Source organism: Poecilia formosa, unplaced genomic scaffold (assembly GCF_000485575.1).
Source record: "Poecilia formosa unplaced genomic scaffold, Poecilia_formosa-5.1.2 Scaffold108, whole genome shotgun sequence".
Taxonomy (NCBI): Eukaryota; Metazoa; Chordata; class Actinopteri; order Cyprinodontiformes; family Poeciliidae; genus Poecilia; species Poecilia formosa.
Window position 1 is genome coordinate 34,281 of NW_006800047.1, and position 15,936 is coordinate 50,216.

General features: G+C 39.3%; 3 protein-coding genes across 6 annotated transcripts in view; 1 reads left to right on the forward strand and 2 right to left on the reverse strand.

Annotated features, from left to right (window-relative positions):
* Window positions 1–90: 90 nt before the first annotated feature.
* The window catches only part of LOC103143339 (retinal-specific ATP-binding cassette transporter-like), a 50,622-nt gene continuing 34,776 nt past the window's right edge, over window positions 91–15,936 (reverse strand). For both annotated transcript variants that reach the window (XM_007559822.2, XM_007559823.2), the window contains 12 exons: window positions 5,107–5,254; window positions 4,901–5,024; window positions 4,197–4,326; window positions 3,974–4,094; window positions 3,822–3,884; window positions 3,622–3,728; window positions 3,248–3,389; window positions 2,990–3,124; window positions 2,787–2,890; window positions 2,608–2,700; window positions 2,266–2,515; window positions 91–1,503 (listed from right to left, as the gene is read on the reverse strand). In XM_007559822.2, the coding sequence (XP_007559884.1) occupies window positions 1,384–1,503; window positions 2,266–2,515; window positions 2,608–2,700; window positions 2,787–2,890; window positions 2,990–3,124; window positions 3,248–3,389; window positions 3,622–3,728; window positions 3,822–3,884; window positions 3,974–4,094; window positions 4,197–4,326; window positions 4,901–5,024; window positions 5,107–5,254 (1,537 nt within the window). In that variant the 3' untranslated portion in view covers window positions 91–1,383. The remainder of the gene's footprint in view (window positions 1,504–2,265; window positions 2,516–2,607; window positions 2,701–2,786; window positions 2,891–2,989; window positions 3,125–3,247; window positions 3,390–3,621; window positions 3,729–3,821; window positions 3,885–3,973; window positions 4,095–4,196; window positions 4,327–4,900; window positions 5,025–5,106; window positions 5,255–15,936) is intronic.
* On the forward strand, window positions 5,806–12,374 carry LOC103143372 (very-long-chain enoyl-CoA reductase-like). Of its 3 annotated transcripts, none has more exons than XM_016675197.1 (11): window positions 5,806–6,235; window positions 6,347–6,886; window positions 7,869–7,972; window positions 8,055–8,170; window positions 9,253–9,358; window positions 9,510–9,582; window positions 10,199–10,242; window positions 10,313–10,370; window positions 10,482–10,570; window positions 10,702–10,747; window positions 11,509–12,374. In XM_016675197.1, the coding sequence occupies exons 2-11, from the start codon at window positions 6,772–6,774 to the stop codon at window positions 11,634–11,636; spliced, it is 879 nt and encodes a 292-aa protein (XP_016530683.1). In that variant the 5' UTR covers window positions 5,806–6,235; window positions 6,347–6,771; the 3' UTR covers window positions 11,637–12,374. The 3 variants fall into 3 exon arrangements, with proteins under 3 accessions (XP_016530683.1, XP_016530682.1, XP_016530685.1); XM_016675199.1 differs by lacking the exon at window positions 5,806–6,235 and having other exon boundaries at window positions 6,322–6,398; window positions 6,842–6,886; XM_016675196.1 differs by having other exon boundaries at window positions 5,806–6,886.
* LOC107837058 (retinal-specific ATP-binding cassette transporter-like) lies at window positions 12,672–15,360 on the reverse strand. The gene is made up of 3 exons (XM_016675200.1): window positions 15,186–15,360; window positions 14,845–15,094; window positions 12,672–14,084 (listed from the first exon to the last, which is right to left on the reverse strand). Exons 1-3 carry the CDS (start codon window positions 15,323–15,325, stop codon window positions 13,965–13,967), a joined length of 510 nt encoding a protein of 169 aa, XP_016530686.1. The 5' UTR covers window positions 15,326–15,360; the 3' UTR covers window positions 12,672–13,964.

Below are 15,936 nucleotides of genomic sequence, written 5' to 3' on the forward strand. Positions count from 1 at the left end.
CATATACCAGCCCTCCTATCCCCCACATGGGGCCCACCTAGGCATGCTGGCTGTTCTCATTTCATGATAATTCATCAACTCTTTTTTTTAAATGAATATTTTAGGAATTTTAGCCAACAAATGTTAGAAATAATGGTTGTTGTTTATAAGTAAGTGCCTAAAGTAGCAAACCTACAAACTGATGTTAAGAGTTTAGTCGCTTTTGTGCTCTCAGGGGGATGCTGCTGAAGCATTTAGTCATTAAATTGTCAAGCTTTTTACTGAAAACACTGAATGTGGAGCAACCATTCGAAATCAACATGTAGATGCTTTCACTGTGTAGTTACTTTAAAAACAATTATTCTTTCAAAACTCAGGTTTTATAAGAAATAAAATAAAATGTGACTAACTACAAATAAAGGTGCACATCTTAAAGAAACATGCACTTTATTTTATTTGATGCTTCTCATAGAAACATTCACATTCATTCCTCACCTTCTAACGACACCAAGTGTAATAAATGTGAGCAAACAATCAGAGCTGGACATGTATAAGAAAAGCATTTAGAAGATTTAAACATTCAAAAAGAAAAAAATGGGCTGAAAAACGAGTTTGCAGCAGCCGAAGGATTTTGTAATAATCAGTAAATGTATTTCATTAAAAAAACTGTCAAAACTTGGGAGATTGTGATACTTATAATCAATAAAGTGCAAAAAAAGATGAAAAACTAAGCTTGTTCAAGTGCTTCTTTCACAGGGATGTAAAGGCAGTTGAAAAGTTTCTCGCTTGGCATTTGAAGCAGAAAGTACAAAGAGCTATGCTTTCTTCCCAGCCGACGGGCTTCGCATTTTCTGATGTTCCTTCGGAAGATGTCCCCGTCCTTTTTCATTAGGGGTGTGCGATAAAATCTTAATTATGGAAGCATGATTAACAATAGTCACACCACTGTTGCAGACTTAGCAGCTTTGTTTCTATATTTAGTGACTTTTCAGACAAAAAAAAAGGAAAAAATTGGTGTCTTTCAAAATTGGAATCGGCGGGTCAGATTTTTTTAAAGATCGGCGATTGGCCAGAAAACTGCAATCGGTTCACCTCTATATATTTCAAGTCTGTAAAACCCAGTTCTAAGGCGAGCAGGGCGCAGAACATGCAGCAGGCACATACATGCTCCACTAAACTAACTTTGTTTTATCAAAACGCAAGAGAGGAAAAAAAACTGATTCACACGACTTCCTTCTTCCACGCTTGTTTAAGCCAATTAAAACAGTCCGGTCAGTTAAATATGATGTCAGAGCTTTTTTTTTTGTTTGTTTTTTTAAATATACCAGAGTAGAAGCTGTATGGCAGGTCACTAAAATCAACACAGCAGTGAAGCGAACACCCGGAGCGCCCGTCCGGTTCGGTTTACTTCCTGTAAGACTTGATGGCTGTGGTTTCAATGTACCGCTGTGCACCAGCAGCTTTCGGGTGCAGAACAATGGTGTCGTCCTCTCTGGACTGCTGTTTGGCAAAGTTCACAAACACCTGGAGAGACAGGTGAAGATGAGATCAGAGCAGACTGGAAAAAAAGCGACTTCATGTTTTAACATTGTAGTTAGTCAGAAACACAAGCACTGGCTCTAAACACTGTACACATCTCTGTTGAAATTCCACATTTGGGTGATGTAAAAAAGACACACACAAAAAAACAGCATCAAATAATACTAAATCAGTTTAAATTTAATGTGACATGTATCCTTTACAATTGAGTTGGATTAAAATATGCAAAAACGTGGCGGAATTAACCGAAAGAACAAAATACCCACAATGATACACGGTGTTAGTGGCATCATGATGTGGGGTTGCTTTTTATCAAATGCATCTATTTTTGTTTTTCATTGCATATTAATGAAATTATGAAGAAATTCAAATACGAGTTAGCTTCGACTCAAAACATTCAAGGGGGTGAAGGAAAAGAGGAACTTTATTTTTCAAACCAAAAGCTGTTTTTGAATTAAAATTGGCTCCAGCAAATGATCAGTTTAAGAGTGTACACTAGATTGCCATTTTTTATTCTTATATGTTTTTCCCATCACAGATTTGTTTGTTTTCCTAGTTGAATTATGCATAACAGGTGTCATACTAAAGGTCAAAAAAGTTTTAAATTGTTTCTTTCATATGATTTTTACTTTTCAGAGAATACATAGAGGTGTACACTTTGCAGGACCATTGTAAAATATTATACAGAGGTCAAATGTAATAGGAAAGAAAACTCAAACTCTGGATTGTTTCTGTGTGTACATTGACCTGGTCAAGAGTCGTCTGGGACACAGAGTAGTCCTCTATGTTTAGCTTGTCCTTGTTAGCCAGGACCATTTGAAATATCCTGGCCAGCGATGGAGAGGAGATCTTATACTGCAGAGTGTTGTAGTGCTTCTCCCTCTGGATGGAGCCGGGGAAGGTGCTCTCCATGAACGCCTCGGCTGGGTTCAGGTTGGGCAGACAGCCGGGCTTGGCAGCCCTGATCTTCATGGTCACCACGTAGCCGTCACCGAACCTGGATCGCAATAGTAATATTATCAAGTTATGCTTAACACGGGTCAGTTACTGTTGCTAGAAACGAAACGAGCGTAAAGTGCAACGACTGACTTGTATTTGAGATGTTGAATAGTTCCCAGACATTTGAAGGATCCATTAACCATAATGGCTAAGCGGGTACAGAGCGCTTCACATTCTTCCATGCTGAATGAAATAGCAAATGCATTGTGAGGCAACATCTGTAAGCTCATGCATGTGTAGACCTCAATCCACAGCAACCCTCGGTTTACCTGTGTGAGGTGAGGACCACTGCTCTTCTGTCCTGAATGACACTCATGATGGAGTTCCAAAGGAAGCGTCTGGAGAGGGGGTCCATGCCTGTGGTGGGCTCATCCTGAGGGACAGGAAGTAAACCACGACAGCCATATTTATAAATGTTCACAGCAGAGTTTTGTCGGTTCTACCTTGAAATGCCGGATGGTTTAATGCTCACCAGCAGCACCAGAGCAGGACAGCCGATCATGGCAATGGCGGTGGAGAGTTTCCTCTTGTTTCCTCCACTGTAGGTCCCAGCGCTTCGACCTGCGTACTCTGATAAACCCAGCTTCTGGATGGCCCATTCAGCCACCTGAAAAAGACAGAAAATATATACTATGTACAGATGTAAGCTCTGTGGGACATTTCATTCTTTATTTACCCAAGTGAAATGCAATAAATGATGGTCATCATCATGAAAGCTGCATCATCTCACCCTGCTGATCTCAGACTCTGGGACCCCTCGGAGGCGGGCGTACAGGTGCAGATGCTCTCTTCCTGTCAGCAGCTCGTCGATGGCACCAAACTGGGGGCAGTAACCCATGTTCTGGTGGACGTCCAGGATGTTGGTCAAAATGCTGAAACAGAGCGTGGCATCAAAAGGCAACTTAGCATTGAAGATCGGACGAGAGAACAGATTACTACAAAGCTACAATCCTAGTGTTCACATCTTATCAAATGTGTGGTTAAAGCTCTGACTTGATAAAAAAAAAAAAAAAAAAACTAGAAACAGACTCAATATGTCACACTACCTACTCTGTGTCACCTATTTTAATGTTGACATTAAATCGTATTGTTTATATCATGAACCTGTAGCCGGAGACAGTAGCCTCTCCTGACGTCACGTCTATGTCTCCAGTCAGCATCTTAAACGTTGTGGTCTTCCCGGCTCCATTTACTCCCAGCAGACCAAAGCACTGCAGATGAAGATGAAAAAAAATAAAAACTTATCCGATTGTCTACTGCTGAGAGCAGCTGTTCGGGACGGATTTAAAGAAAGCGGGACACACCTCTCCAGGTGAAACTCCAACACAGATCCGATCCACTGCAGGGATGATTGTTCCTCTGTACGTCTGGTCAGATAACAGCGAAACGAATCCTGACTAGTTTAGTTTTCAATCACTTTATTTCTGTCTAATCCTCACATATTGAAATCTCTCACCTTGGACAGGTCTTTTATGCGTAAAATATCGAATGTATTTTTACTCCTGTGGATTCGCTCCCTTTCCTCAGCCACATCTATATCTTCCTCTAGCATATGAGGCTTTGGGCTATCTGGAATCCTATAATTATAACAAATAAAAAAAAGCTTTCTTAGTAAATCCAAAATCCTGGAAATGACATTACATCTTAGAAAAGTGTTGTGAAGTTTCCCTGTCCTTTACCAGTGATCCAGGAAGAAGCGGTACTGAAACAGGATGTTGAGGATGAAATAGACAAATCCCTCCGTGGCCATGCAGAACAGGTTCTTCCCAATGAAGTCCCAGTTAAAGGGATCTGGACTGTAATCCTCACCTGAGGCCGCGGATAAACACAGCGTATTTGTAATATCTCTTATTTGTAGCTGTTTCAGAAGGATGTACAAGGCCTTGTATTCATACACATTAAACTTTTTTTTTTCCCATTTCGTTGCTCAATATTTACAGTCTTCAGTGTAAGAGCAAGTTAAAGCCACGTCCATGTAAACGGGCTTTATAGTATTTTCCTAATTTTTGCAACTCCTCCAGAGTTTCTATGGCTCTCTTGGCTGCTTCTCTCATCAAAGCTCTTGGTAGGTTTGTAGTTGCGCCACATTCACATGGTGTTTGCATTAAGCAATCATTTTTCAAAGTTTGGTGTAGTGTGTAGAATACATGCTTCACAATTATCCACTACTTTATCTTGATCTATCACTTTAAATCCAAATAAAATACAATCTAGTTCAGAGGTTCCAATGTTGCAAAATAGGAAAAGGTCCAAAAGGTGTGAATGTTTTTGCAAGCTGCAGTACTAGAGTGAATATATAGAATCTGATCTGTGACACATGGAGTGACTGGACATTCGTCGAGCTCAGACATGATACAGAGACACAGAAAAGTAGTGTGATTACCGAAGCGAGCATAGACGTCAGTCACAGCCTGGTTCATGGCCATATCTATGAGACCTCTACCAAGGCAGTAATGGGGAAAGATGAGCAACACTGTCTTTAACATCTGGTTGAATCTGTAAAGAGCCTGAATTGAAAAGAAGAAAGAAAGGAAGTGTAAGTAAGAGGGAAACTTGTTGAATTTAGGTTGATATTCGCCATGGACCTACTGTAGTGCTCTCAAACAGGTCCAGGATGAAGGTGATGGCACTGCTGTTGATCCCGATAAAGAGGTTGATGCAGGACAGAGAGACGTAGGCTGTGCTGGGGACGCTGAAGACGTAGGACATGGGGTACATCATGGGTGTCACGGACCAGCTGGGGAAGAGAGTCAATTCGTCTGAAACGATGAACGATACCCGATACCAATTCACATCCTGTTAGTCATGATTGTCCGAATCAGGTGTGGACCTTAACAACAAATCTGTATTTCCAGACAATTTAAAATTTTCTAACTGTTCATAACAATGTTTTATACATTTTGTATCAGTTATTGCCAACACTGGTAACGAAGGGCAAAAAGTCTTGATATAAACTCTCTCTTGTTTTTTGCTATTGCATAATTTCCTAATGTAAACTTTTAGAAAAAATTAACTTTTAGTGTTTATTTAGTAGGTTTTAAAAAAATTCCATATAGAATTGGTTTTAACAAGTGGTTATTGACTTCCCAAACACTTATATATATATATATATATTAGAGGTGTGCCGATCGATCGGTCACCGATCATAATCGGGCCAATTTTCGTGAAAAAGTGCATGATCGGTGATCGGCGATCATTGTCTCTTTTACCGATACCGATCACCTNCAAAAGTCTGAATTTCTTAGCTTTTTGACATGAGTTTTAAAAATTGCAGTCCAGTATATTTACAATGATTTACATAAAATATATATATTTGTAAATATAATTTATTTGAAATAAAGATAAGAGTTGACTGGCTATTGTTAAGCGTATAATGGTGGCTCAGAAGGTAGGTTTTCATCCTGTAACCAGTGGGTTGCTGGTTCAGTCATTTTGCCCTTGGGCAAGGTGCTGCCCCTGCTTTTCCTGCTGTGACAAAAGGGTCTTGTGATGCCAATCGCATGTCAGCCTCACTTCTGGTAAAGGTGAATGAAGAGTAAAGTGCTTTGGAGTCCTCTGACTTGATAAAGCGCCATACAATTGCAGACCAGTTACCATTTATTAGGACAGATTGCTCTCCATTATTAACTAACGGGGCGGTAAAGGTGATGTTTACATCATTTTCCAGGTGGAGGTCCTTGATGCCACGACAAAGGAGCAGCTTTGTTTTTTAGATAAGGTATGCCGATCGATTTTGGTGTGAACACACAAGCATCAGAGTTTAAATAATTGAAAGACTCACGGGTATTCATTCAATGGGACCAATACTTTCTGCTTGTATTCTGGTCAGGTGGATCCTCACTCTACAATAGGAGATATTAAGAGTCTGTTTTACAAATCATGTGAGTTTTTTTTTAATTATTATTGCTACTTGAATATCTCTCTCTGTAAATGGATTTACTGGACAAAGATGAAGATTAACACACTTGTTCTGCATTGAAGTTCCAACGACCTGAACACACTTGATATAAAAACCCAGAGGGGTTTCTTGTTCAAAACAATTTCTTGTTTGTTTCCTCAAAGCTTTGCAGTGGTTTCTGCTGTGAGCTTGTCTCTGGTCAAGAGATGTTGCTAAATGTTTGCCAAGCCTGAGGCTGTCGGCTTCTATTAGAGCAAAGCAGCTTAACGTTATTCCATTGCGGTCAATTATTGCAAGGCCTCCAGCCAAAAACTCTTTATGCAATGCAAACTCCATCCATCCGTGCCTCTGTGTGAATGTATACGTATTCTATGTGTGTGTATGTGTGTGTGTGTGTGTGTGTGTGGGTGTGTGTTTTCTGCTCAGATCCTCAGTGGTACCCAGCAAGACAGGCACTAAGACTTGATACCAGTAAGTGGCTATTTTGTCATTTCAGTATTAAATGCATGTATTACAGGTACTTCATAAGCAGCATGAGAGCTAAGTGGTGATCTAATCTGTGTAACTGTTTGCTATTTTTTATTTTTATGTTTTGCCATGTGGAGGTTAACGTGGGTATAACTGGGGCAACTGGTAAATTTAGATTGAGGATTTTCTAAGTAGTAGCTTTTTGTAGGTCTGAAAAATGATGTAGAGTGCCTTAAAAAAATCGCAGTCCTTTTAACTTGGTCACATTTGTCACTTTACAAACTTCATGGTATTTTATAGGGATTTTAAGTGACACACCATGAAATAGTGGCACAAAATTGTGTCGCTGAAGGTAAATGACGCATGGGACTTGTCTTTGCTAACTATGCTCAATTTAAGTCTGTAATTTAGGACAGGTCTTTGTATGTCTGTATGTCTAAGTTTCACTGTCCTGCTTGAAGGTGATCCTCCAAATCTGGGGGCTGATAACATTTTATGTGGCCTTCAAGACTTTTAGAGACACGCAAAAACAGAGCCGTAAAGATAATGGTTGTGTGCTTAAATATTAATTTATCAATCAAATCAAAGCAGTTTTTACTTGTATAATGCCAAATTACATCATTGTGAAAAAATAATTAATATTGTTTAATCTTAAAAACAGCTATTTATTAATATTTTAACAGTGTGTTAAATTCTGCCACAACCAGCCCTTTGAGGACATTCATGATCTTATGTGGCCGTAAATGAAAGTGAGTTTCAAAAGGCTTTCAAATTTACCTTGCTGTGAAAAGTTGCACAGTTTGAATTTGCTCATAGAGCTATTAGGGACAATTATCCCATGGGAAATTCTAAAAATGCCATCCACTTAGCAGGGCACGCTATCTATAATCTGGATGAAAGCTCCAAGTGGAGAGTGTGTGAACAAAAAACTTCTATAAAATAACTCAATAAACATTGTATGTAAATACTTTTTCCCCTTTTTAAGGGGGAAAGTCGCTCAGAGATGATGAGATCTTACAGAACCTACCAGTGGGAACCACTGCCACCATGTACTTCAAAGATCTTGGGCCACAGTTAGGTTGGACTACAGTGAGAAGACTTTACTAATGCACTATTTTACCTTACTTACATCCTAAAAACGAGAGTTAATATAAGCCTATTTTGTTTTCAGGTCTTTTTTGCTGAGTATATCGGAGCCCTGCTCACATACCTCGTCTTCTTTTTTCGAGTGCCATATATCTACTCTCACACATACGCCCTTACCTCCAGTCCCCATCCTGTTGTTACGTAAGTAGAAAACAAAATGTCAACCAAACAAAGCAGAAGTCATCACGAGCCACAAGCCAAAGTCCGTCTCCTGTCTTTGTGCTATTAAAGTCATTTTTCCAGTTGCCTGTTTTTGGATAAAGATAATGATAGTTATATATTTACTGACTGTGAGCTTCAATTTTCCTCCAACCGAGAGCTGGTGAGATACGTGCGTTCAAAGCAGCGTTTTTCCGGTTTTATTGAACTTCCCACAGGTTTATGGTATCACTAGGGAAAAGCAGCGCACTCTAGTGGTGGTAAATTGTAAGGTCCTCAATTTCTACTCGACGACGTAGGACATTGAACTGCAACAATTTCAAAACAGACCATTGTGATACTCCTCCGCTTTCTCAGCCTAACAATATCTGTGTTACAGATACAATAAAGTTATGTTTTTGAATAGTTTCCGGGCATTAAGGCACGGAGAACCACAGGAATGTACCATATACGAGGCTATAACAACAACAAACATGCAAAAGTTTCTTCCACTCCCTTAGAGAGACACAAATGATGGCAGTGGGTTGTTATATCTAGTGTACAGCATCTTGTCTGTAGGAAAACAGTGACGCAAGTCTGGTCATTAGTTTTGAAGTATTTAATAGTTTTTCTACTGAGCCACTAAAAAGACATTAAAGGGAAAAAATAAAGTTAAAAATAAAGTTTTTCTTTTTCAATTTAGGGGCTCCATATTTTTCTTTTGCTAAACATTCTTGCATACACGTGAAAATAATCTCAGCAAGATTGATCAAATTAGATAGATACATACATCTGGCAGCATCCATCAACCTAACCATAGTAATAATAAACACATTCCTCGGCTAAAAAGTGGCATGAAACTTAACAGTCTTTTATGGTCTTAAGTTTCAGTAGTTTTGAATCAGGTAGAAAAGTGAGTATGCAGTTTACTGCCTTCACTAAATTTCACTTACTTGTGATGTACCATCTGTCTGCTACACGGACGAGAAGATAACTTCACAGAATCTCCCTTTTAAAAATCTAAACTAATAAGCACAGTTTTCATTCATCTTAGACCTCTGACCTTGTTTGGTTTTGTCCCCCAGACTGGCCTGTGTCTGCCATACGTTCCACTATGTGAAGAGGCTGATGGAGACCATCTTCGTGCATCGCTTCTCCCATGGGACAATGCCACTCAGGACGATAGTCAAAGTTAGTTTCACTAACCCCTCTGTACAACCATTAGCTACAGGACTTAGCCCTTGATGAATGTTGCTGTACAAAATTACATAATACTTCATTTGAAACTTTTTTTTGACAATTAACAACGTTGTCTTCAAATTTTGTTGCTCCTTTTCTGTAGAACTGTGCCTACTACTGGGGTTTCTCTGCCTGGTTAGCCTACTACATTAACCACCCTCTGTATACACCTCCATGTAAGTCCAGCCATGTGCAGATATTAAGGGATTATTTCCCTTATCCCCTTATTGTAAAAAATATGTACATCTGGTAGACTTTGACATCAGGGTTATTGTTAGCAAAACTGTTAACATAAATCTTCTGACAATCACAATTATTGCTATTCCTCCTGTTGTCCACTTGGGGGCATACTAGAAAACTCAAATCTGTTAAAAACTGAAATTTGTTGGATTTACAATGAAATTATGTCATTTCCATTATTGCGCTGTTATTAATATAATTGTTGTTGCTACATTAGAAGAGTGATTGGTTAATTTTGAGATGATGGCAGAAAATCAGCATCTTCGGGAAACAATAGGGCTCATGAAGTCCTCTATCTTGGTATTTGTAAAATGTGCATTAATTGCACATGGCAGCATTAGGCCAGGAGGCAGTTTCAGACTATTTTGCATAACTTTAGTAATGGTACTACCTGACTTTAAATGTGTACGTCCCCACGCAGCCTTTCCATGTCAAGTATTATTGCAGTTATGGACCCCACAAATACAGGAAACAATGGCTACACAATAATAATTATTATTGTTTTTTATGTGTTGTGACTTTTTTATGTGTTGTGACATATTTCTGTTACAGCATATGGAGAACTTCAAGTCAAGTATGCACTATTCACATTTGCGGTACGTAAACTCAGGCTCACACTGGGTAAAGTTAAACTCAAGACTTCTGATCTGTGAATTTTTGCTTTAGATGTGTGAAATCGGCAACCTCTCCATCCATATGAGTCTGAGTAACCTAAGAACAGACGGTGAATTGTTGATCTTTTTTTTTTTATAAATCCCATTTTTTTAAGAATCAGGCCAACTAAAGTCCTTTTTTCCTCCCGATTGTTTATTTTTCTCGTTTGTGGAAACATCAGGGTTCAGAGTGAGAAGGTTTCCTACGCCAACCAAGAACCCCTTCACATGGCTGTTTTTCTTCGTGTCCTGTCCAAATTATACTTATGAGGTAAAATTTACAGCAACTATGTTATACATTACACAAAATGACATGTACCATAAATTTTTAAAACAGCCGTGAAGTTTCATTGTTTAATTATAATCCTAATATGTCTGTACGTTGTCATTTGACATCTGTAGGTTGGAGCTTGGTTGAGCTTCACAGTCATGACCCAGTGTCTTCCAGGTATGTGATGTATTCATCCATAATTGGCAAAACAAGAGACTCACCAAGAAATCAGCTGGCGACCAGAATTAGGATATTTCTAGCTTAACTGGCCAAGACCCTTGAACAGTCAGTCTGAAACTCAAACTTCTTCTTCTAATTAGTAATTGGACCATGCGTGACAGTTTTCAAGTTGCAATTGCCAACAGCAATTTCCAGTGTTGAGGTTGTTACTGAGGGAAGAAGACTCAAAATTTGCTATCTCCAGTGTCAGTGAGGTACAAAGTTACTGAAATGTCAGAAGTTTATCCTCACTGTAAGAGACTTTCAACAGTTAACAGGAAGGTTGAATACTTCTTCTTCTTATAGCCTTGATGGCTTATAAAAAAACGCTAAATTTGGAAATGTAACCAGCCTATTGTCTATCGTAGAGTTAAGCTAAGGTTATACATTATTTGAATATACTCACTGAGATTGATGTTTTAGTCAATGTAGCCATGCTAACTGCACTAATCACTAATATAAGAAATCAATTTACAATGTGAACTTTGTAATCATTTTGTGTTCTATCTTATACACATTTGGACATCACTTTTGTTTCTAATACAAATAATTCACGAATGTTAATGGCAAGAAGGGTGGAATCAATGTTTTGAATGCTGTTCATAGATCATAATTTGGAAAACGGTATCAGCCGGTGATAGTTTTATAAAAACCAAAGATCAAAGATCGCCTGTTACAGTAACATGTCGTTGCTTTTCATTGTATGTCTTGTCTTGCAGTGGCAATATACACTTTGTTCGGGTTCATTCAGATGACGATCTGGGCCAAAGTGAAGCACAGAGCCTACATACGAGAGTTCAAAGACTACCCAAGTGTCCGGACGGCCATTATTCCCCTGATTCTTTGATAATTGCTTAGGCCTGTGCTATTGTTTTCTCGAATCCAACACTATGCAATTTTAATACTGATGGGCTTAAAAGACGCAATAATTTAGATGTACACTACAGTTGAGCCTTCAAAACCTCCTGAGAACATTTTATTTTATTTTCAGTTTCAGCACACATGGACCAACATTTTTAGTAGTGACATAAGTGTATCGTTTTACCATGCAGCTTTTAGTTTTTGTGCTAAAAATCAAGCTGTTCAGGTCATAATACAGAATGAATGATTGTAAAAACAAAATAAAACAAAAAAAAACAGTTAATTATTGGATTTTCTGCTTGACAAAGAATGAATTTTAGTATATTCATATTAAGCACAGGCGGACACTGTTTAAGTGATTTGTTTTAATCCAAATGTGTCCAACTGAAGTCCTGCAGAGTCAGCGTCCTGCATGTTTTAGTTGAGGTCCCACGCAAACTCAGATTCAGCAGCTGAATTAGCTCCTCATGATGCCATCAATTTAGGTGGGAACATGTCAATGAAACTTTTATATCTTTTCTGGTGTGATATAAACATCAGCTTGCAGGTCTTTGGTCCCTCAGGACTGACTTTCTAACACCACTATGTTAATGGATTTTAAGTAAATGTACCACTTTCTCTGTGTTTTATTTCCACTTGTTGCAACATTTTATTTATCTGGCTAGCTTTTTCAGGAAAGCTTGAGGACGCATTATTTTGCATCTCTGTTATAAAACCAGCAATTTCCCTGCCAGCATGCCTAGGTGGGCCCCATGTGGGGAAAAAGAGGCAGGCCATATGGGTCCTATATGGGTTTGTCCACGGATTCCACGATGGCCCCACATGGGTTTGCCCATGTAGGGCCCATTTAGGGCCCATGTGGGCTGTGGCCCTACATGGGCAAACCCATGTGGGGCCATCGTGGAACCCGTGGACAAACCCATATGGGACCCATATACCAGCCCTCCTATCCCCCACATGGGGCCCACCTAGGCATGCTGGCTGTTCTCATTTCATGATAATTCATCAACTCTTTTTTTTAAATGAATATTTTAGGAATTTTAGCCAACAAATGTTAGAAATAATGGTTGTTGTTTATAAGTAAGTGCCTAAAGTAGCAAACCTACAAACTGATGTTAAGAGTTTAGTCGCTTTTGTGCTCTCAGGGGGATGCTGCTGAAGCATTTAGTCATTAAATTGTCAAGCTTTTTACTGAAAACACTGAATGTGGAGCAACCATTCGAAATCAACATGTAGATGCTTTCACTGTGTAGTTACTTTAAAAACAATTATTCTTTCAAAACTCAGGTTTTATAAGAAATAAAATAAAATGTGACTAACTACAAATAAAGGTGCACATCTTAAAGAAACATGCACTTTATTTTATTTGATGCTTCTCATAGAAACATTCACATTCATTCCTCACCTTCTAACGACACCAAGTGTAATAAATGTGAGCAAACAATCAGAGCTGGACATGTATAAGAAAAGCATTTAGAAGATTTAAACATTCAAAAAGAAAAAAATGGGCTGAAAAACGAGTTTGCAGCAGCCGAAGGATTTTGTAATAATCAGTAAATGTATTTCATTAAAAAAACTGTCAAAACTTGGGAGATTGTGATACTTATAATCAATAAAGTGCAAAAAAAGATGAAAAACTAAGCTTGTTCAAGTGCTTCTTTCACAGGGATGTAAAGGCAGTTGAAAAGTTTCTCGCTTGGCATTTGAAGCAGAAAGTACAAAGAGCTATGCTTTCTTCCCAGCCGACGGGCTTCGCATTTTCTGATGTTCCTTCGGAAGATGTCCCCGTCCTTTTTCATTAGGGGTGTGCGATAAAATCTTAATTATGGAAGCATGATTAACAATAGTCACACCACTGTTGCAGACTTAGCAGCTTTGTTTCTATATTTAGTGACTTTTCAGACAAAAAAAAAGGAAAAAATTGGTGTCTTTCAAAATTGGAATCGGCGGGTCAGATTTTTTTAAAGATCGGCGATTGGCCAGAAAACTGCAATCGGTTCACCTCTATATATTTCAAGTCTGTAAAACCCAGTTCTAAGGCGAGCAGGGCGCAGAACATGCAGCAGGCACATACATGCTCCACTAAACTAACTTTGTTTTATCAAAACGCAAGAGAGGAAAAAAAACTGATTCACACGACTTCCTTCTTCCACGCTTGTTTAAGCCAATTAAAACAGTCCGGTCAGTTAAATATGATGTCAGAGCTTTTTTTTTTGTTTGTTTTTTTAAATATACCAGAGTAGAAGCTGTATGGCAGGTCACTAAAATCAACACAGCAGTGAAGCGAACACCCGGAGCGCCCGTCCGGTTCGGTTTACTTCCTGTAAGACTTGATGGCTGTGGTTTCAATGTACCGCTGTGCACCAGCAGCTTTCGGGTGCAGAACAATGGTGTCGTCCTCTCTGGACTGCTGTTTGGCAAAGTTCACAAACACCTGGAGAGACAGGTGAAGATGAGATCAGAGCAGACTGGAAAAAAAGCGACTTCATGTTTTAACATTGTAGTTAGTCAGAAACACAAGCACTGGCTCTAAACACTGTACACATCTCTGTTGAAATTCCACATTTGGGTGATGTAAAAAAGACACACACAAAAAAACAGCATCAAATAATACTAAATCAGTTTAAATTTAATGTGACATGTATCCTTTACAATTGAGTTGGATTAAAATATGCAAAAACGTGGCGGAATTAACCGAAAGAACAAAATACCCACAATGATACACGGTGTTAGTGGCATCATGATGTGGGGTTGCTTTTTATCAAATGCATCTATTTTTGTTTTATTGCATATGAATGAAATTATGAAGAAATTCAAATACGAGTTAGCTTCGACTCAAAACATTCAAGGGGGTGAAGGAAAAGAGGAACTTTATTTTTCAAACCAAAAGCTGTTTTTGAATTAAAATTGGCTCCAGCAAATGATCAGTTTAAGAGTGTACACTAGATTGCCATTTTTTATTCTTATATGTTTTTCCCATCACAGATTTGTTTGTTTTCCTAGTTGAATTATGCATAACAGGTGTCATACTAAAGGTCAAAAGAGTTTGAAATTGTTTTTTTCACATGATTTTTACTTTTCAGAGAATACATAGAGGTGTACACTTTGCAGGACCATTGTAAAATATTATACAGAGGTCAAATGTAATAGGAAAGAAAACTCAAACTCTGGATTGTTTCTGTGTGTACATTGACCTGGTCAAGAGTCGTCTGGGACACAGAGTAGTCCTCTATGTTTAGCTTGTCCTTGTTAGCCAGGACCATTTGAAATATCCTGGCCAGCGATGGAGAGGAGATCTTATACTGCAGAGTGTTGTAGTGCTTCTCCCTCTGGATGGAGCCGGGGAAGGTGCTCTCCATGAACGCCTCGGCTGGGTTCAGGTTGGGCAGACAGCCGGGCTTGGCAGCCCTGATCTTCATGGTCACCACATAGCCGTCACCGAACCTGGATCGCAATAGTAATATTATCAAGTTATGCTTAGCACGGGTCGGTTACTGTTGCTAGAAATGAAACGAGCTAAAGTGCAACGACTGACTTGTATTTGAGATGTTGAATAGTTCCCAGACATTTGAAGGATCCATTAACCATAATGGCTAAGCGGGTACAAAGCGCTTCACATTCTTCCATGCTGAATGAAATAGCAAATGCATTGTGAGGCAACATCTGTAAGCTCATGCATGTGTAGACCTCAATCCACAGCAACCCTCGGTTTACCTGTGTGAGGTGAGGACCACTGCTCTTCTGTCTTGAATGACACTCATGATGGAGTTCCAAAGGAAGCGTCTGGAGAGGGGGTCCATGCCTGTGGTGGGCTCATCCTGAGGGACAGGAAGTAAACCACGACAGCCATATTTATAAATGTTCACAGCAGAGTTTTGTCGGTTCTACCTTGAAATGCCGGATGGTTTAATGCTCACCAGCAGCACCAGAGCAGGACAGCCGATCATGGCAATGGCGGTGGAGAGTTTCCTCTTGTTTCCTCCGCTGTAGGTCCCAGCGCTTCGACCTGCGTACTCTGATAAACCCAGCTTCTGGATGGCCCATTCAGCCACCTGAAAAAGACAGAAAATATATACTATGTACAGATGTAAGCTCTGTGGAACATTTCATTCTTTATTTACCCAAGTGAAATGCAATAAATGATGGTCATCATCATGAAAGCTGCATCATCTCACCCTGCTGATCTCAGACTCTGGGACCCCTCGGAGGCGGGCGTACAGGTGCAGATGCTCTCTTCCTGTCAGCAGCTCGTCGATGGCACCAAACTGGGGGCAGTAACCCATGTT

Bases quoted from the DNA above. Each gene is read 5' to 3' on its own strand.
- LOC103143372 (XM_016675196.1), top strand. From the start codon at position 6,772: ATGTATACGTATTCTATGTGTGTGTATGTGTGTGTGTGTGTGTGTGTG. The intron at 8,171-9,252 runs GTAAGTAGAAAA...TTTGTCCCCCAG, and splicing joins AGTCCCCATCCTGTTGTTAC to ACTGGCCTGTGTCTGCCATA. The intron at 9,583-10,198 runs GTAAGTCCAGCC...TTTCTGTTACAG, and splicing joins CCCTCTGTATACACCTCCAT to CATATGGAGAACTTCAAGTC.
- LOC107837058 (XM_016675200.1), bottom strand. From the start codon at position 15,325: ATGAGCTTACAGATGTTGCCTCACAATGCATTTGCTATTTCATTCAGC. The intron at 15,095-15,185 runs GTCAGTCGTTGC...ATTGCGATCCAG, and splicing joins ATTCAACATCTCAAATACAA to GTTCGGTGACGGCTATGTGG. The intron at 14,085-14,844 runs GTCAATGTACAC...CTGTCTCTCCAG, and splicing joins CCCAGACGACTCTTGACCAG to GTGTTTGTGAACTTTGCCAA.